Here is a 21,505-nt window from a genome sequence, read left to right as displayed (position 1 = left end):
TCCATCAATAACTATTAGGAAATAATACACAATTTTATAGTAATAGGGTAGTTTTGGTGTTGTTTCAGTTTGATCCACATTTCATCTGAATATATAATTGGTTTCTCAGTTAAACAGTTGTTTGTCTTTTTTATACCTTTTTAACACTTTCCATGAAAATTCAGTTAACCCTTACCTATTGTATGGGTCAGATTTGACCCGTTTTGACATTTGACAGCAGTAAAAATGCCCCAAATGCCGATCTTTTTAGCTGAAATTTGATTACTTTCCCTAAAGTGACCCAGAATGTGCAAAAATGAAAAACTATTTAAAAATTTTATACTTTTGTACAGGTGCTACAAATTTTTGTACATTGAGGCTGTTCCGGGTCAAATTTGACCCGTATCTATTGAAATGGATTTTAGATCTCTGAAACATTAATTAAGGATTAATCACCCATTTATTAATGTCAGATAGGCTATTTATACATTCTAAATAGATCTGTGGTTCAAAATTTGGTATAGACACTTGTTATGAGGGGATCCTAGGGCCGGGTCAAAATTGACCTGGACCATACTGTGAAGGTATGCAATATGAACAGTATGTAAGGGTTAATTAGGTCTGTTGCTTAATTGGGCCAGAATGTACAAATCTGAATGGGTCCCCAGTTAACTGGAATCCTCTGTGTACAGTATAGATATATATATTGTCAAAATGATTTTCCCAGGTTGGGTTATTTGAGATGTAATAGGGCTGTTTAGGTCATTAAAGGATATGAAAGGAAATGGGTGTCTCGGTAGACTCGTGGTTATACAGTGCCAGTGACCCAGGTTCAATTCCCGCATTCTCCCCATGGCAACTTGGGTTTCCTCTGGGTGCTCTGGTTTCTTCCCACAACCACAGATGTACACAGAAGGGCCTGTAACTGAGCTAAATTTAAAAAAAGACAGTTTCCTCTGGCTGTGAAGTAAAGGTTCCTTATAGCTGAAGCTGAGCTGATGTCAGAAGCTTGAAAGCTCTGATTCATTCGGAAGGACTGGATATCTGAAAATCACCAGCTTGTTGAACCAGACAATCAATTAAGAAGTCAGGGTGTAATAATGGTGGATTTTTTTTAGATTAGGGTTGTACAGATTTCAGGATGAAGTCACAAATTAGATCCAACACTGTTTTAACAGGAGAAGCCAGAGATTGATAGTACAAGGCTGTCTCTTGGGAGGCCTGTGCCTCTTGGGGTACCATAGGGTGCTTTGTTCAATGTCATTTATCAGCTATATTAATTGTTTAGATGATGTAATAAATTGGTTCAGCAAATTTGCTGATGACACCAAGAGGTTCTGCTGCCCTCTTTGCTTTGCGCCATCATCACCTCCCTCTGGTTCCCACTCCGCTTTCTTCCATGGTCCAACCTCTTCTCCTGTCAGAGTCATTCTGTTGCTCTTTGCTTGTTCCACCTGTCACCTCACAGCTTCTTACCTCATTCTGCTCCCTCATTCGCCCACCTTCCCCCTCCTCTCACCTGTTACCTGGCAAACGTGTATCCCTTCGGCTTCCCCTCCACCCTATTACTCTGGCTTCTGCCCCCTACCTTTCCCATCCTGATGAAGGGTCTCTGCCCGAAACATTGACTATTTATACCCCTCCATAGATGCTGCTCGACATGCTGAGTTTGTGTGTACAGCATGTTGCTCAGTATGTGCCCTGCCTCTGGGTACTGCCCACTCCCTTGCCTTTCCACGTGTTTCCAGTGTCCATTCCTCCTCCATCACTGTTGACTGGTATCTCCAGCTTTGCATGAAACACAGACTCTTTCTCTCCTCTCCAGGTTGGGCTGGACTGCTGCTCAGAACAAGCTATTCAACAAAATTGTGAAGGCGCTGTACTCAGACCGGTTGGCAAGACTGGCAAATGAGGGGGTGAGTAGAGTGAGCTCTGGTAGTTGCTGTATGAACATAGCTGGAACTGAGCCAGGGATGCAGGAGGCCATTCTGACTGCTGGGGAGGCTGAAAAGACTGTGACTTGCATGCTTGCCCTTGCATTTGGATTAGTCTGAGCAGTTTTGGGCCCCATATTTGAGAAGGAATGTGCTGGCATTTAAGAGGGTCCTGAGAAGGCTGATGAGAATGAAAGGTTTAACATATGACGAACATTTGATGGCTCTGGGCCTGTACTCGGTCTTTAGAAGAATGAAGGGGTAGCTCATTGAATATTGAAAGGTAGAAGGCTAAAGAAGAAGAAACATAGAGTGGGCATAGACAGGATGTTTCCAGTGATGGGAGAGTCTAGGACCAGAGGGGGCAGCCTCAGGCTAGAAGAATATCCCTTTAGAACAGAGATGAAGAATAGTTTCTTGATCAGTAAGGGTGTCAAAGGTTACAGGGTGAAGGTAGGAGAATGGGGTGGAGAGGGAAAATAAAGCAGATTCATGAATTTAATGGCCTAATTTTGCCTCTATATCTGCCTTAAAAACCAGGCAGGATGATAGATCTACGTAAGCTTTCTCTCAGTAGGCTGAGTTTGCAGAGACAGGTGCTGGTTGTCAGCACAAGTCAAATCCTACTAAGCTGTGATGCAGCTGTTGACAAGTAACCAGGCTGGCCCCTGCCAACTTGCACATGAAGAGCCAAGTTTTAAGTGTTAAAGTCTGTCCCGAGCCTTATACGCTCATCAGGCCAGTGCTTATGCCGGTTTCCGTGGCGTGAAGCGACTGAGAGTACGAAACTCCCCCCGTGATAGGACGCCGGTCTATCGCGAGGTTAACCCCCAGCATTTTACTGGTACCCATTTTCAGCTGGGTGGACTGCCTCGGCTGAGGCTCGAACTCACGACCTTCAGATCGCTAGTCCAGTGCCTTAACTACTTGGCCACATGCCACACTCGTCTGAGGTTACTTGATGAATAAATGTGGAAAGGTATTGTTCTAGTAGTCCTTGTGATTTACTACAAACTGAAAACTGTTTCAGGCCAGCAACGAGCCGGTGCTGAGGAGGATCACGGTGGACAAGTGCGCTCGCCGAATCCGCCAGGCCCTCGCCAGCCTGAACTGGGATACCAAGTTAACGCAGTGGCTGCACACGACGCTGGTGGAGACCCTGAGCCTTCCAATGCTGGCCGCCTATTTGGACGTCCTTCAGACTCTGAAGTGCAAGGTATGTGCACTTTGGCTTCTTGTAGCGTTCTTCACTCCTCGAATTGGCCTGAAGCGTGTGACAGTTTGCGAGTTTCTACCCCAATGTTTCAGGACTATCGAATGGTCCCCTGGCACAATAAGATGGACTGTTGACCTCACAATCTACCTCCTGAGGGGCAGCACAGTTGTGTAAGTGGTTAGTGCAACGCTATTAAAATGCCAGTGATTAGGGTTCAATTTCTGTCGCTGTTTGTAAGGAGTTTGTACATTTTCCCCGAGACAATGTGGGTTTTATCCAGGTGCTCTGATTTCCTCCAGTTACAAAGGCATACAGGTTGAGGTTAGTAATTGTGGGCATGCTACATTGGAGCTGGAAGTATGATGACACTTGCAGGCTGCCCCAGCACATTCTTGGACTGTGTTGGTTGTTGGCACCAACAACTCATTTCATTGTACATTTTGACATACACACGACAAATAAGTCTAACCATCGTAGTGACCGTCCGTTCACCGAAGACTGTATACTTCTCCCATCCTCACTGTGCCTCTGCAGTTTCGCTTGGTTAGTTACCTCCCTCCAGCCACCACCTGCAGCCCTCACCCTTTACTCCCTCTCTGCATGTTTGAATGCAGCTCCCAACGCTGATCGACAAGATGATCATCTCTTCTACGGCGAAGTCTGGGGCTGCTGGAGCTGAAGCCTTGCCCTTGCTGCTGAAGCGGCCGTGGGACCCTGCGGTTGGCGTCCTGTCCCATAACAAACCCGTGAGTAATTTACAGAGTTTGGGATAGCTGCCTGGGAATGTTATCTGTTGAAGCAAATTGGAGAAAGCCGGTCTTCTTGCAGCCAATCTGTTTTCCAGTTAAGATAGTAGCGAGCTGCAGTCTCCTTCTAGATTGTCTCTGATTTGTTACTTTTTAAGTTCCCAAGGACAGAGGGTGGAGTTTAGGGGTGGGGTTAATGTTTAGGGTCAGGGAGTTGGAGGAGTTAGAGATCAGGCCTCCACTCTGCTGGAAGGCCAGCAATGCAGATGAGTTGTCCCAGATCGGTGCTTTCTGGGATTGAACCCACGCGAGCAGAAGGCACGGTGGACAGTTGGTGCGCTTGGATTCCGAACCTGGAGTTGGGGTCCTGCCATTGTCTGGTTTGGGGGTTGATACCAAAGCTCAGTGCCCGAAGGTCGATAGGAAAACCAGAAGTCAAAGCATGATGGTGGAGGCCAAAGGCCTGTCTTTGGAGGGCTGTCTGGGTGGGTGGAAAGGTGGTAAGGGATTTGTTTTGTTGTGGTTGTTTTTGTTGTCTGCCTGACATTGTGGGCAGGCTGTGTTGGCACCAGAGTTTATGGTGACACTTGCAGGTTGCCCCCAGCACATCCCTTGGTGCGTTGGTTGTTGATGCAAACACACTATTTCACTGGATGTTCCCATGTACGTGTGATAAACAATTCTATATCGGTGTCTGAAAAGAGTGAAGGAACGGGGACTCGGATTCTCTGGGTTTGAAAGGTATTCTCTGTTTGCGGTGAACGGTACAGCTGAGGCTGGGTTTATTTATTGGCTACTGCTAACTACATTTGAGATGCTGGTGGGGCACTAACCCAGAGGTGCGTGGCGATTTCAGCAGTGCTGCCGTGAATGTGAGAGACCTGTAGTAATGGTGTTGGCCAGGCAGTAGGACCGCGGGCAGCAGAAGCTGACGAGTGAAATTGGGGTATGGGATGGGGAAGTTGCCCAAAGGTAAGGTCTGTCTTCTGGGAATTTGGGGTGGGAAGTGTAACGTGGTGATGGTCTACCTGCCATGTCCCATGGCTGTGGTTGTGACGAGGACCGAAAACCACTACTGGAATGTTTTAACACTTGTGCTTTCCCCGGCAGAGTAAGATCCCAGGGTCCCCACTGCTGCTCATCGCTCCCAGTGGCCCCATAAATAGCATGACGTCTACCTCGCGCAGGAATCGTTTCTGGTTATCCCAGCTGTCCTGCTTGGGAAAGGTCAGTGAGTGTGCGTGGCGAGGTGCTTCAGACTGTGTTGTGCCTGCATGGGTGCTCTTCCCTGAGGAGTTATGCGCATAAACTGTGTGACAGCTTTGTAACACTGAATCATGGAGTTAGACAGTCCCTTCGGCCCAACTCATCCATCTCAACCAAGGTGTTGAGAGGGATGATCGAATGGCAGAAAACATACAGTAGGTCAAATGACCTAGTTGTGCTCCTCTGTGTTAAATGTCTTGTGTCTGTCAAAGCTGGATCCATTTGTGTGCACTCGGCTCTTATCCCTCTAAGCCGCAGCCCCTCCGTTCATAGTAAGGCTCCATGGTATACAAATGCTGGAAAGCCCTTCTCTAAGCCATGTATCTGTCCGCATGTAAAACATTAGAATTGTACCTGGCTCTACAGCTTCCTCTGGTAGGTCATTCTATTTTCAGACCACCCTCTTATAGATCATTCCCCTTTCACTTTGAACAGAACAGTACAGGCTCTTCAGCTCAGGATCTGCAGTCCTTTTGACCTAATCTGAAATCAAATGAACCCTACCCTCTCACTCAGCCCTCCATTTTCCTATCATCTACTGGCTTCCTCCTCCTTCCTTTTCAGTCCTGATGAAGGGTCTTAACCCAAAACGTCGACTGTTTCTTCTTTTCGATAGACTTTGCCTAACCTTCTGAGTTCTTCCAGCACCTTGTATGTGTTACTCTGTCTAAGCGTTTCCAAAATGTCCCTAATGTATCTGCCTCTACCACCATGTGACACATACACAACTGTATGACCTGACGTTTTAGCAGTATCCTGAAGGATTTGGTGAACTTGACTTTCGACCGAGGTGACCACTGTTGGAGTGAACACGGGGTGGGATTGAAACTTCAGGCTGGAATAAAGAGATGGGGCCCGGGCCCAGCAGCAAAAAAACGAACCAATGTTCAGCCAATTTAAGTGCTGAGCCAGATTAAAAAGTTTGAGGCGTCAGAGCCAAGGGGCAAATGACAAACCGGTGTTCAGCTCACGAATCCTTGAGTGTTTACTCACCTCAACATTGAACTGGCTCCGTGCCTGTGTCCTGGGGCCCCTGGACTGGCTCCGTGCCTGTGTCCTGCAGTCACTGGGGCCCCTGGACTGGCTCCAGCACTGAACTGGCTCTGTGGCTGTGGACTCGCCTCAGGGGATTCTGTGGTTCATGTTCTATTTGTTTCCATTTTTTTACTGCTTGCCCAATTTGTTCTTTTCTTTTTGCACATTGGATGTTTGACGATTTTGTGCATTTTGCTGTATTTCTTCCTTTGTATTGCGGACACCTGCAAGAAGGTGAATCTCAAGGATGGACATGGTACACATACTTTGATAATAAATGTACTTTGAACTTCGTACAAGATAAAAAAAAAAGATTAGCAACATAATGTCCCAATTCCTGAACTCAACACCCAGACCGATGAAGGGCAGCTAGCCAAACACTACCTTCAACACCCTGTCTACCTGTGTCGCCACTTTCAGAGAACTATGTACCTGTACCCCAAGGTCTCTTTGAAAGGAAGACAGAAAATTAGAGTGGCATAGAAAACAATTTCCTTCCTCCCCTTCCCGTATGAATTGGGAAGGAGGGGTCAGAGAGAGGGTTAACTCCTCACCCTTTCTCACTGGGCTGAAGAAAGTACAAGTACAAGCCATTTGGCCCATTCGATCATGGCTCATTTATTATCCCTCTCAACCCCATTCTCCTGCTTTCTTCCTGTAATCTTCCATACTCTGGCTGAACAAGAACCTATTAACCTCTAATTATATTCAATGACGACGTCCATGGCTGTCTGTGGCAATGAATTCTACATGCTCTGAATAGGGCCCTGGCCCCTGATGGTAAAGGGAGGGAGGTGGCAGTGGAGGGTTTGAGCTGGGTGTAGGCATTGGGAAGGGGGGCATTGGGTGCGTGTAACAAGGGGTGGAGGGATGAGGCAGATATTTGGCTTCAGTGGGGGAGAGAGCTGTGTGTACGTGTGGAGGCAGTTAGGCAGTTGCTGGCTGGTTGAGAGAATGAAGTTCTTGTCGTCCTCAAGTGTTGTGTGAAAGTGGGGGGAGGTCACAACTGCACAGGTCTCACTGCTGGTTCTCACCCCACAGGTTATCCCAGTCACCGTGCACATTGCGAACGGTGGCTCAGGGGTGAGCGTATCACAGTACCTGGAGCATATGATCGGGGCTGTTCGAGCAAAGATCCTGGAGGTCGGTGGTGTCATGCTCTGAAGTTAGTGACAAAAGATGCTCCTCTCACCTCCTAGCTTCTCACCTCATCCTCCCTCCTCCTACCACCTACCTACTTACCTTCCCTAACCTGGCTTCACCTATCACCTTCCAGTTCCCCCTCACTGCCTTATTCTGGCTTCTTCCCCCTTCCTTTTGGGTCAGGAGCCTTTGATGAAGGGTTGTGGCCCAACTCTTCCCATTCTTCTGGTTTGCTTCCTGGGATAGGATCTGGGATGTAGCTTTAGATTACAGTATTTCAATGGAGTGATGAATCCAAGTTCACAATGTGTGGTACAAATTGTGACTGTATTTCTGTCTCTCTCTTTCAGCTACAGACTCACTTTCCAAGCAGACCGATTGTACTGATGGGTTGGAATGTCGCGGCTCTCGTTGCTTGCCACGTAAGGTGTCGTGAGTCTGGCCTGTCAGATCTGGGCTCTCATTTAGCATGGTGTAGCTCATCTCAGACTTCTGTGTTCGCTTCTCTGCCATCAAAGAGTGGCCCTTGCATTAGTTTGCGCAGCACTGTTCACCTGGAGGAGCGATGCTTTATTTTATGGCTGAGAAATCAGCGCTGGGAAGCAAAAACAAAGGCGGGAGGTTAAATTACAGAATGTAGAGCAGTAAAGCACAGGAGCATATCCTTTAACCCTCTGTGTGCCTAGCATGATGCTAATTAAACTAAATCTCTTCTGCCTCCACATGATCTATATCCCTTTAATCCCTGGATATTCATGTGTCTATCTAAAAGCGTTCACCGCTGCTTCCACCACTCCAGAAACTAACACTGTATCAAAATAGGAATTTATCCTAACCCCCACACTCTCCCCTATTTCCCATCAACTTGAGTGCTGGTCTTCTAGTAATTGACATTTCTACCCAGGGAATTGCACGTGATAAGAAATGGGAACAGGAGGAGGCCATCCGGCCCATCGAGCCTGCCTCGCCATTCAACAAGATCATGGCTGATCTGTCCGTAAACTCAGCTCCATCTACCTGCCTTTTCCCCATAACCTTTAATTCCCCTACTATGTAAAACTCCTATCTAAACTGTATCTTAAATATATTTAGTGAAGAAGCCTCAATTGCTTCCCTGGGTGGAGAATTGCACAGATTCACCACTCTCTGGGAAAAACAGTTTCTCCTCATCTCTGTCCTAAATCTCCCCTGAATCTTGAGGCAATGTCCCCTAGTTCTAGTCTCACCTACCAGTGGAAACAACTTTCCTACTTCTATCTTTATCTTTCAAAACTTTGTATGTTTCTATAAGATCCCCTCTCATTCTTCTGAACTCCAGAGAATATAGTCCCAGGCGACTCAATCTGGCCTCATAGGTTAACCCCTTCATCTCTGGAATCAACCTGGTGAACCTCCTCTGCCCTGCCTCCAAAGCCAGTATATCCTTCCATAAGAATGGAAATAAGAACTGCACACAGTACTCCAGGTACAGCCTCACCAGTACCCTGTATAGTTGCAGCATGACCTCCCTGCTCTTTAATTCAATCCCTCGAGCAATGAAGGCCAATATTCTGTTTGCCTTCTTAATAACCTGTTATACCTGCAAGCAAACTTTTTGCGATTCATGCACAAGCAGTCCCAAGTCCCTCTGCACAACAGCATGCTGCAATCTTTCACCATTTAAATAATAATATGCTCGTCTGTTATTCCTTCCAAAGTGGATGATCTCGCATTTACCAACTTTGTATTCCATCTGCCAGACCTTGGCCGGCTCATTTAACCTATCTACATCCCTTTGCAGACACTCCACATCCTCTGTACAATTTGCTTTTCCATTTGGTTTAGCGTCATCAGCAAATTTTGCTAAGCTACTCTCGGTCCCCTCTTCCAAATCATCAGTGTAAATGGTAAACAGCTGCAGGCCCAGCACCGACCCCTGCGGTACCCCAATTCCAACCGGAGAAACACCCATTTATACCAATTCTCTGCCTTCTATTGGTCAACCAATCCACCATCCATGCCAATACACTTCCTCTGACTCCATGCATCCGTATCTTATTTATAAGTCTCTTGTGCAGCACCTTATCAAATGCCTTCTGGAAATCCAAGTATATGACATCCATCTGTTCCCCTTTATCCACTGCATTCATTATGTCCTCAAAGAACTCCAGTAAGTTTGTCAAACAGGACCTGCCCTTTCTGAATCCATGCTGCGTTTGTCTAATGGAGCAACTCCTTTCTAAATGTTTCCCTGTTTCTTCCTTAATGAGAGCTTCATGCATTTTTCCGACTACAGATGTTAAGCTAACTGGCCTATAGTTGCCTGTCTTTTGCCTACATCCTTTTTTAGAAAGTGGCGTGACATTTGCTGTCTTCCAATCCGCCGGGACCTGCCCAGAGTTTAGAGAGTTTTGATAAATGATTACTAACGCAACTGATATAACCTCTGTCATCAGGACCGGGGGACTTATCTACCTTTAGGCTCTCTAGTTTGCTCATCACTATCTCTTTAGTGACAGTGATTTTATTGAGGTCCTCACCTCCCATTTCATCCATAACATCTTTCTTTGGCATATTAGACATGTCCTCCACCATGAAGACCGACACAAAATAGTCATTAAATACCTCAGCACTTCCTTATCACCCAATATCAATTTCCCCTTCTCGTCTTTCAAGGGACCTACGTTGACTTTAACCACCCTCTTCCGCTTTATATATTTATAAAAACTTCTGCTATCTGTTTTTAAAAACGCAAGCAGAAGGGAATCTGTAGATGCTAGAAATTCAAGCAACGCACACAAAATGCGGGTGGAATGCAGCAGGCCAGGCAGCATCTATACTAAGAAGTACAGTTGTCATTTTGGGCCAAGACCCTTCGTCAGGACAGCCCGAAATGTTGACTGTACTTCTTCCTATAGATGCTGCGTGGCCTGCTGCATTCCACCAGCATTTTGTGTGTGTTGCTATCTGTTCTTATATTTTGTGCTAATTTACTTTCAAACTCTATCTTCCCTTTCCTTATTTCTTGTTTATTTGTTCTTTGTTGCCTTTTAAAGTTTTCCCAATCCTGTCTCCCACTAGTCTTTGCGGCTTTGTACACATGAGCTTTTAATCTGTTACCTTTTATTTCCTTAGTTATCCAGGGCTGGCTCTCCCCACACTTACTATCCTTCCTTTTGACTGGAATATACTTTTGTTGAGCATTGTGAAAAATCTCTTTGAAAGTATTCCACTGTTCTTCAACTGTCCTACCAAATAGCCTGTGCTCCCAATCCACATTAGCCAATTCCTCCCTCATCCTGTTGTAGTCTCCCTTGTTCAAGCATAATACACTAGTTTTAGATCTATTTCATCTTCCAACTGAATGCAAAATTCAATCATACTGTGATCACTCCAAGAGGATCCCTGACTACAAGATCATTAATCTTACCTGTCTCATTGCACAGGACTAGATCTAAGATAGCATTTTCCCTTGCAGGTTCACTAAAATGCTGCTCAAGAAAGCCATCACGGATGCATTCTATGAAGTCCTCCTCAAAACTTCCTTGACCAACCTGATTCACCCGATCTTTGTGGAAGTTAAAATCCCCATGACAAATGCCGTTCTGTTCTTACGAGCCTCAGTTATTTCTTGGTTAATTGCCTCTGCCACTGCAGTATTTTTATTAGGTGGCCTATAGACAACTCCCACCAGTGATTTTTTTCCCTTTACTATTCTTAATCTCTACCCAGATGGATTCAACATTCTGCTCCATAGATCTTGTATCGTCTCTCACAATTGCCCTGATCTCATCCTTAATTAAGAGTGCCACCCCACGTCCTTTGCTTTCCTGCTTATCTTTCCATATTACCTGATACTCTTGATTTTATACGTCTTCAGTGTAACTTCCTGAACTTGTCTTCAATGGCTTTCCTCAGGCAGTACGCACATGCACAGAGTCCACAAGGAACTCCAGTTACTCTCTCTGTGCCTCTTGTTCCCTACATATTTGCTGTCTGGCATTCCATAAGACACAGAGACAAAATTAAGCCATTCAGCCCATCAGGTCTAATCTGGCAATCTATCGTGGCTGATTTGTTATCCCATTCTCCTGCTTTTCCCATAACCTTTGATGCCCTTACTAATCAAGAACCTATCAACCTCTGCTTTAAATATACCCAACGACGTGGTCTGTGGCAACGAATTCCACAGATTCACCATTCTCTGGCTAAAGAAGTTTCCCTTCACCTCTGTTCTGAAGGGACGTCCTTCTATTCTGAGGCTGTGCCCTCTGGTCCTAGACTCCTCCACTATAGGAAACATATAGTTCCCACACCTCCTCTTATCTTCCCTTCAGTCATGGGTTCTGCTGGTGTTTCTGCAAAGTGCCCTTTCTCTCTGCCCATCCCACAGCATTATAAACATTAAGCGAGTTTGGGAAGCATCCAACCTGCTGACTGCTCAGTGTATTAGTTAAAGTGATTTATGTCACTCCTTTTGCAACTTTAGGATCTTCTACAGTAGTTTTCAGCCAACTTTGTATTAAGGTGTACTCGCTACATACTGGTGACCCCCCCTCCCCTTCAGTATTTCAGCTGTTTGTGTGACAGGAATTCACTCTTAAAAAAATTCAACATTCAAAGTATATTTATTATCAAAATACATACATGTTTCCTTGAGATTCGTTATCTTGCAGATGTTTACAGGTGGAAAAATAAAATAGAATTTATGAGAAGCTATATATAAACTGATGAACAACCAGTGTGCAAAACAGGACAAATTTTGCAAATAAAAAATAATACTGAAAACAAGAATTGTAAGGAGTTCTTGAAAGCTGGTCTGTAGGCCTGGGTCATAGAATCAGTTCAGAGTAGTGGTGAAGGAAGTAATCACAATCACAGATCTGACTTGGAATAAAATTCATGTTTGGGCAATTTGTGAGGGAGTTGGAGGTTAAGGAAGAAAAGTAAATAAATGCAAGATTTTTAAAACTTACATTTCTTTGATGCATGTACAGATGGCGAAGGTTTGCATTACATAAAATCACGAAACAGGCAGAATTCTAGGAACACCCCACTGTACCACGAGGGTCACCGGTACTGAATAGAATGGAGCCTGAGGTTATCTTCTATCTGTGCAGGTTTCTGTGATGGAGTTTGTATCGGCTGTTGTCTGCCTTGGATTTCCTCTTCTCACTGTGGAAGGACCCAGAGGGGTAAGTGTCAAATTGCTTTAATTTCTTAAAAAGTGATTTTTGGGATGCATTGGTGGTAAAATATACCATATATTTCAACTTAAGGAATGTTCTTGGGTACAGTACAGGCTAGACACCAGGTAAAACTCTCTGTACACTTACTTTCGTATACTCTGGGGTGGGACATCCTGGCATGGATATAGGTAAAGCTCCCCTACCCTCTCATGGTCTCAGGGCGGAGCAGCTGGAGAAAACCCATGCGTTTCACAGGGAGGGCGTGCAGACTTCTTACAGGGGACATCAGAATCGAACTCCGAACTCCGACGCCCCAAGCTGGGATGGCGCCGTGCTAACCGCTGGGACGTTGGGGTTGATGTAGGACGGGTTGAAATGGGTAGTTTTTTGACTAGCACAGACTTTATGTGCTGAATGGCGTGTTCCTGGGAACTTCATTGAGAAACTCCAAGTTGAAAACAGCTTGGTGGATGTTGGGTGATCTGGTTTCCTCCCACAGACCAAACTCGCATGAACTCCCCTCAGATTCTGCCACTTACTCACGTACTAGGGGCAGTTTACAGCTGTCACAACCTACGACTTACCAAGTACAGGCAACACTTGTGGGCTGCCTCCAACACGTCTTTGACCTGCGCTGGCCATTGACGTAAGCGATGCATTTCGCTGTATAGCGCAGAATGCTGGAATAAAGAGCTGGCTTTGAGGCTGTGGTTGGTTGCAGTGCTGTAAATTACTCTGGTCTCTGCCTTCAGGATGTTGATGACCCACTGCTGGATATGAAGACCCCTGTACTGTTTGTGATCGGGCAAAATTCAGTCCAGTGCAGCACAGATGCTATTGAGGATTTCAGGGAGAAGCTCCGAGTTGAAAACAGCTTGGTGATTGTTGGGGGTGCCGACGATAATCTCAGGTAGGCACCCTTTTGTGGTAGCGTTTTGTGACTGATGTTCGAAGGTTGTGGGTTCAAAAGCACTCCAGAATCTTGAGCCTTCAGTTTCACTTATGCCAACGAAGATCAGATTTGGGTTCTGTCCATATGTGAATGCACCAGATTATTTGTCGTTTTCAGTCATCGATTTGTTTCAGTAGTGCTGAGGCCATTTGTCTCATTGAGTTTATGCTAGCTTCTGTAGAACAATCCTCTACATTATATTCCTCACTCTTTGCTCTGAGCCCTGCAAGTATTCATTCACACCTAATGTAATTTTTCGTCCTAATTGACTGTCGCCTCCAGTGGCAGGAGTTGCATTATTAACTGTTGGATCTTCTGCTTTAATAATAATGAACACCCTTTGTAAGTCCCGCAGGGAGAGACAAAACAGATTGGGCCTATAACCTTCAGCATCATTGAGCACTACACCACAGAAACAGGCCCTTCAGCCCATCTAGACCATGCCAATCTGATCTGAGTAGTCCCATTGACCTGCACCGGGACCATAGCCCTCCATACCTCTACCATCCATGTACCTATCCAAACTTTTCTTAAATGTTGCAATCGTCCCCACATCTGCCACTTCTGCAGTCTTGCACCACCCTTTGAGTGAAGAAGTTCTCACTCAGGTTCCCCTCAAATGTTTCACCTTTTACCCTCAACTCGTGACCTCTAGTTCTAATCTCACCCAACCTGAGTGGAAAAAGCCTGCTTGCATTTTCCCTTCATAATTTTGTATAGCTCTATCAAATCTATCCCCATCCTAAGGAATAAAGTCCTAACCTATACCATCTTTCCCTCAGATCCTGGAGTCCTGGCCACATCCTTGTAAATTTTCTTCATTCCCTTTCAATTTTATTGAGATATTTCCTATAGGTTGGTGACCAGAGCATAACATGACCAGTGGTGCTGGGTTGGTATTGAATAAGGCAAGTAAATGGCCCACTTATTCACTGTCTTTAAGTTGTCTTATGACAAGACTTGAGCTTCTGTTGGTCCCAGAGAGCAAAATGCCATACACAGACTGTGGTACTGAGTCGCACAGCAGCAAACACACAGTCTCTGTTCCTGGTTTCTTAAAGCTGAGTGAGGAGCCTGTCCTCCAAGAGTTCTGGGACTGTAGGATGTGCCAGGTGGTTGCTAAAGGCCAGGGCATGGGAGTGGAGAGGTTTTGGTTGGTCCAGGTCGCACCAAAAATGTTGTTTCTTAACTGCAGGATCAGCAAAGCAAAGAAGAAGCTGGAGGGTCTGACACAGAGCATGGTGGACAGGTGTATCCAGGTGAGCAAATTGTGACACATCACTTCTGTCCATCTTACCCCCAGACTTTCTCTGTCCTGACTCGTTCTTTGTGCTCCTGCTGGCACGAAACTTCCTTTAGTGAATCTGTGGCACAAGCAGCTGTGGAGGCCGAGTCTGTGTGTACATTTAAGGCTGAAGTCGAATGGTCAAGGCATGAAGGGATCTGGGGAGAAGGCGGGAGATTGGAGCTGAGAGGAAAATTGAATCAGCCGTGATGAAATAGTGGAACAGATTCGATGGGCCAAGTGGCCTAACTGCTCCTATATCTTATTTCCTGACATGTGCCAGTGATATTAAACCTGATTCTGCTTTCCCTTGGTGTACTGATATGGTTAGCATGCAAAACAGTTTCTCACCTTATCTTGGTTCATACAACAATAATAACCCAATTTAGCTATTTAAATGGGTTTGTTACTGTCACATCCATTGAATTACAATGAAAAGCTTGTCTTGCATGCTGTCCATACAGATTAGATCATTACACAGTACATTGAGGTAGAATAAGGTAAAACAATAACAATGCAGAGTAAAGTGTAACTGCTTTCGAGAAAGTGCTATGCAGGCAAGCTGTAAGGTGTGAGGCTATGAGGTATGCCACAAGGCTCTGCTGTTCTCTCCCTCTGAACTCTGTGATTTTTCCCAAACCCCTCACCACTCTCTCCGGAGGCTGCCTTTTCCCTCATCCCTCATGTAAGATGGCAGGAGTTACTGACAGCCCTGTGCCCATTGTTGATCTTTTAATCTCAGGATGAAATTGGTGACTTCCTCACTGGTATCCTGACCAAGAGTGAGACACAAGCAGGGATTGAAGCCAAGGAGGTTGACATGGAGAAGAGAAAGCGATCTCGGGATGCACGTAGGGACTTGGCCTTTGAGCTTTCAGAGCGAAACAGCCGACCTGTGTCACCGTTCAGCCGAGTCCCAGCCTCTCCCTCAGGCTCTGAGGTAAGTTCAAGTTTATTATCATTCAACAGTTCACCTGTATACCACCAAATGAAACAGTGGTCCTACAGGTCAAAGTGCACAACACCGTACGTATAACTCACACACAACACATAAAGTAATAATAGTTAACAAATAATAAGGTGCATTTACAGCACAATATAAAAAGCAACCAGTATAATGCTGCTGGCACTTCGTATGTGATGAGGCCTGGATGGTGGCACCCTGAGTTCAACAGTCAGATAAGTCACTCACACTACCTGTGCTCTTTGACTTCACCATTGAGGATATTTACAATGGGCGATGCCTCAAAAAGACAGCATTCATCTTTAGGGACTCACCGTCCGGGTCATGCCCTCTTCTCATTGCGATCATCAGGAAGGAGCTATAGGAGCCTGAAGACCCACACCCAATGTTTTAGGGACAGCTTCGCTCTACTTATTTTGTATTTCTTGCTGTAACTTCTAGTATATTTTATGTACTGCACTGTACTGCTGCCGCAAAGCAACAGATTTCACAACGTATGTCATTGATTCTGATTCAGCAACTGTATTACCCTCCCTGTCACTGTTCCTTCTGCACCCTGTAATCTGTAGCAGTCACTGGGTTCAACTTCCTCTCGGATAGTTGAGTTGATGGTCTGGGCCACCAAGCCAGTACAGAACTGCTCAGGAAATAGTCTTGTGGGTGAGAGGTGTGATGTTTGCTGTCTTAGGTCAAAGGATCCTCAGACAGTGCTTATCCATCAGCCATCACCTTTCAGTGTTGGTTATCTGGCAGCAATCGTATTGCGTTTTGGGGGGCTCTGGTGCCCCACCTCCTTCCCTTTCTCCCATGGTCCAGTCTCCTATCAGATTTTTTTCTTCAGCCCTTAACTTTTTCAACTTGTCACCTCCCAGTTTCTCACTTCAAGCCCCTCCCCCAAACACCCACCTTCCCCTTGCCTTGTCTCACTTCTACCTCGTACCCCTCCCTCTTCCTCATCTTCTGGCCTCTGCTCCCTTCCTTTCCAGTCCTGATAAAGGGCCTTGGCTTGAAACGTTGTTTGTTTATTCCCCTCCATAGATGCTGCCTGACCTGATGAGTTCCTTCAGCATTTTGTGTGCATTGCTCTGGATTTCCAGCATCTGCAGAATCTCTTGTGTTTCTGCAGTTCCTTCCCATCACACTGTCCCAGTGAGTGAGATGGAAATGGATATGGAGGTCCGTGTGTTTTTAAAGATCATGTAGCATTTACTCAACGCTTTACAGCACTGGCAGTAAGATTTCAGTTTGATTCCTGTTCTTTTCTGTAAGGAGTTTGTGCGTTCTCCTTGTGACTGAATGGGTTTCCTCTGGGTGTTCCAGTTCCCTCCCACATTCCAGAAACGTTATCGATCAGGGTTAGTTTGCTGTGAGCAAGCTACAATGATGCCAGAAGCCTGACGATGCTTGACGCAGACAGTGAATTTCACCTTGTGTTTCAACGTAGTTGTGACAACTAAAGCTAATCTTACCTTACACCCATGTCCCATCTCTCCCAGGGCACGTCGAGTGTGTCGAGCAGCCCCACATCCAGCCCAAAGACGAAGAGTTCATCCTTGTCGCCTGCCCAGAAGGCCAGCCTGATCACAGCCACTGCCACGGCCGCCAGCCAGTCTCCCAGCCTTTCCGCACAGTTCTCTCACATCCTTAAACAGCACATGCAGAAGACGGGGACTGTGCTGACCCAGAAGCAAGCTCAAGGTAACTTGCTCCACATTTCTTCCCACATTAGGGCACGAATTGATCACTAAACTGTGGGGCATTTACTACAGGTAGAAACTCTGCTCTGGCACTCGCTGGTCTGGGATCTCGGCATGTTTTGTGTATCTACTACAGATTGGTACTAATCCTTACTAAGGTCTAAAATGTTAAGACCTGTACGGATGGATCCTGATGCTCTTGCAGTCCTAAACTTCTTTCAAAGTTAGGAATGAGACGTAAAACTTGCTGCTTGCGATCATCGTATTAAGTGTTGCAAAAGAGGGAAGGAGGAGTGTGACGAGTGAGAAGAGCAGGCAGGGAGAGAGCCTGAGGAAAAGAAGTTTGGTCTTATAATCACTCTTATAATTGAGTGCAATCATTCGAGTGAGTATGATGTTCTCCTAAGCAATTGTCCGTTGGTGGGGCCTCAACTGGCTGTAGAGGCCGATCCAGGATCAGAGATGTGCAGGGCAGGTTTTCGTTTTACACAGAGTGGTGGATGCCTAGAATGTACTGCCTGGGGTGGTGTCGGGGGCAGACACCACAGTGGCCTTTAAGAAGCATGGAACAGAGGGATGTGGATCGAGTTGAACAGTACAGCAATGGACTGGCCACTCAGCCTACGTTATTGTGCCGATTTTGAACCCAAATTATACCAAACTGAGTATCATCCATACCTCTTGATCCCCTTCATATTCATGTGCCTGTCTAAGAGCCTCTTAATCTCCACCAAACTGCATGTTTCTACTAATAATTGATTCCAAGCATCATCTACCACTCATCTTGAGTTAAGAAAACACTTATCCCCTCATGTTCTCTTTAAACTTTAAAAGCATTTCCTCCACTGTTCGACATTTCTACCCTCAGGAATAGATTCTGACGGCTTACCCTATCAATGCCTCTCATAATTTTAAAGACCTTTTATCAGGTCTCTCTTCAGTCTTCAACGCTCTTTGGAGAACAACCCGAGACTGTCCGACCTTTCTCTATACCTCATACTCTCTAATCCTGGCAGCATCATGATAAACCTTTTCTGCATTTCCCAGATTAAATGACCACTTTCCTGCCCTGCCCGTGTCTGCAGGATCATGTTCCTGTAACCATATATAACCATATAACAATCACAGCACGGAAACAGGCCATCTTGGCCCTCCTAGTCCGTGCCGAACCCTTAATCTCACCTAGTCCCACCTACCTGCACTCAGCCCATAACCCTCCACTCCTTTCCTGTCCATATACCTATCCAATTTTACCTTAAATGACACAACTGAACTGGCCTCTACTACTTCTACAGGAAGCTCATTCCACACAGCTATCACTCTTTGAGTAAAGAAATACCCCCTCGTGTTTCCCTTAAACTTCTGCCCCCTAACTCTCAAATCATGTCCTCTAGTTTGAATCTCCCCTACTCTCAATGGAAACAGCCTGTTCACGTCAACTCTATCTATCCCTCTCAAAATTTTAAATACCTCGATCAAATCCCCCCTCAACCTTCTACGCTCCAATGAATAGAGACCTAACTTGTTCAACCTTTCTCTGTAACTTAATTGCTGAAACCCAGGTAACATCCTAGTAAATCGTCTCTGCACTCTCTCTAATTTATTGATATCTTTCCTATAATTCGGTGACCAGAACGGCACACAATATTCCAAATTTGGCCTTACCAATGCCTTGTACAACTTTAGCATTACATCCCAACTTCTGTACTCAATGCTTTGATTTATAAAGGCCAGCGTTCCAAAAGCCCTCTTCACCACCCTATCTACATGAGACTCCACTTTCAGGGAACTATGCACAGTTATTCCTAGATCTCTCTGTTCCTCTGCATTCCTCAATGCCCTACCATTTACTCTGTATGTTCTATTTGGATTATTCCTGCCAAAATGTAGAACCTCACACTTCTCAGCATTAAACTCCATCTGCCAACATTCAGCCCATTCTTCTAACCGGCATAAATCTCCCTGCAAGCTTTGAAAATCCATCTCATTATCCACAACACCTCCTACCTTAGTACCATCGGCATACTTACTAATCCAATTTACCACCCCATCATCCAGATCATTTATGTATATTACAAACAACATCGGGCCCAAAACAGATCCCTGAGGCACCCCGCTAGTCACCGGCCTCCATCCCGATAAACAATTATCCACCACTACTCTCTGGCATCTCCCATCTAGCCACTGTTGAATCCATTTTATTACTCCAGCATTAATACCTAACGACTGAACCTTCTTAACTAACCTTCCATGTGGAACTTTGTCAAAGGCTTTGCTGAAGTCCATATAGACTACATCCACTGCCTTACCCTCGTCAACATTCCTCGTAACTTCTTCAAAAAATTCAATAAGGTTTGTCAAACATGACCTTCCACGCACAAATCCATGCTGGCTACTTCTAATCAGATCCCGTCTATCCAGATAATTATAAATACTATCTCTAAGAATACTTTCCATTAATTTACCCACCACTGATGTCAAACTGACAGGTCTATAATTACTAGGCTTCCTTCTAGAACCCTTTTTAAACAATGGAACCACATGAGCAATACGCCAATCCTCCGGCACAATCCCCGTTTCTAATGACATATTAAAGATCTCCGTCAGAGCTCCTGCTATTTCTACACAAACTTCCCTCAAGGTCCTGGGGAATATCCTGTCAGGACCCGGAGATTTATCCACTTTTAAATTTCTTAAAAGCGCCAGTACCTTTAATCTTTAATTGTCATAGGTTCCATAACTTCCTTACTTGTTTCCCACACCTTAGACAATTCAATATCCTTCTCCTTAGTGAATACCGAAGAGAAGAAATCATTCAAAATCTCTCCCATCTCCTTCGGTTCCACACATAGCTGACCACTCTGATTCTCTAAGGGGCCAATTTTATCCCTCACTATCCTCTTGCTTTTAATATAACTGTAGAAACCTTTCGGATTTACTTTCACCTTATTTGCCAAACCAACCTCGTATCTTCTTTTAGCTTTTCTAATCTCTTTCTTAAGATTCCTTTTACATTCTTTATATTCCTCGAGCAATTCCTTTACTCCATGCTGCCTATATCTATTGTAGACATCCCTCTTTTTTTGAACCAAATTTCTAATATCCCTTGAAAACCATGGTGCTCTCAAACCTTTAACCTTTCCTTTCACCCTAACAGGAACATAAAGATTCTGTACTCTCATAATTTCACCCTTAAATGACCTCCATTTCTCTATTACATCCTTCCCATAAAACAACTTGACCCAATCCACTCTCTCTAAATCCCTTCGCATCCCCTCAAAGTTAGCCTTTCTCCAATCAAAAATCTCAACTCTAGGTCCAGTCCTGTCCTCCATAATTATATTGAAGCTAATGCTATTGTGATCACTGGACCCGAAGTGCTCCCCAACACATACATCTGTCAGCTGACCTATCGCATTCCCTAACAGGAGATCCAACACTGCCCCATCTCTAGTCGGTACTTCTATGTATCGTTGCAAAAAACTATCCTGCACACATTTCACAAACTCTAAACCATCCAGCCCTTTTACAGAATGAGCTTCCCAGTCTACGTGTGGAAAATTAAAATCTCCCACAATCACCACCTTGTGTTTACTACAAATATCTGCTATCTCCTTATACATTTGCTCTTCCAACTCACGCGCCCCATTAGGTGGCCTATAATACACTCCTATCAGTGTTACTGCACCTTTCCCATTCTTCAATTCCACTCAAATGGCCTCCCTAGAGGAGCTCTCTATCTATCCTTCCAAAGCACCGCCATAAGATTTTCTCGGACAAGCAATGCAACACCTCCTCCTCTGGCCCCTCCTACTCTATCACACTTGAAGCAACTAAATCCAGGAATATTTAGTTGCCAATCACACCCTTCCTGCAACCATGTTTCACTAATAGCTACAACATCATAATTCCAGGTATCAATCCACGCTTTAAGCTCATCCACCTTTCTTACGATGCTCCTAGCATTAAAATAGATACATTTAAGATACTCTCCATCTCCTCCTCTCTTTCCATCCCTAACAATGCATTCAAATTTATTATCCTTTTCTTTCTTCTCCCCTACATCTTTGGGCTGAGCGCATCCCTTCTCCATCACCTGCCTTTCCTCCCTCACACACTG

General features: G+C 45.1%; 1 protein-coding gene across 2 annotated transcripts in view; it reads left to right on the top strand.

Moving 5' to 3' along the window:
• The window catches only part of kansl3 (KAT8 regulatory NSL complex subunit 3), a 58,188-nt gene that overhangs the window by 7,373 nt on the left and 29,310 nt on the right, over window positions 1–21,505 (top strand). For both annotated transcript variants that reach the window (XM_059967792.1, XM_059967800.1), the window contains exons 3-13: window positions 1,805–1,895; window positions 2,944–3,129; window positions 3,744–3,875; window positions 4,986–5,102; window positions 7,218–7,319; window positions 7,670–7,741; window positions 12,419–12,493; window positions 13,240–13,397; window positions 14,635–14,698; window positions 15,467–15,664; window positions 17,185–17,386. In XM_059967792.1, the coding sequence (XP_059823775.1) occupies window positions 1,805–1,895; window positions 2,944–3,129; window positions 3,744–3,875; window positions 4,986–5,102; window positions 7,218–7,319; window positions 7,670–7,741; window positions 12,419–12,493; window positions 13,240–13,397; window positions 14,635–14,698; window positions 15,467–15,664; window positions 17,185–17,386 (1,397 nt within the window). The remainder of the gene's footprint in view (window positions 1–1,804; window positions 1,896–2,943; window positions 3,130–3,743; window positions 3,876–4,985; window positions 5,103–7,217; window positions 7,320–7,669; window positions 7,742–12,418; window positions 12,494–13,239; window positions 13,398–14,634; window positions 14,699–15,466; window positions 15,665–17,184; window positions 17,387–21,505) is intronic.

This window comes from Hypanus sabinus, chromosome 1 (genome assembly GCF_030144855.1).
Source record: "Hypanus sabinus isolate sHypSab1 chromosome 1, sHypSab1.hap1, whole genome shotgun sequence".
In the NCBI taxonomy this organism is placed as follows: Eukaryota; Metazoa; Chordata; class Chondrichthyes; order Myliobatiformes; family Dasyatidae; genus Hypanus; species Hypanus sabinus.
The sequence above is the reverse complement of the archived record's forward strand: the minus strand, read 5'-3'. Positions and strand labels throughout refer to the sequence as shown.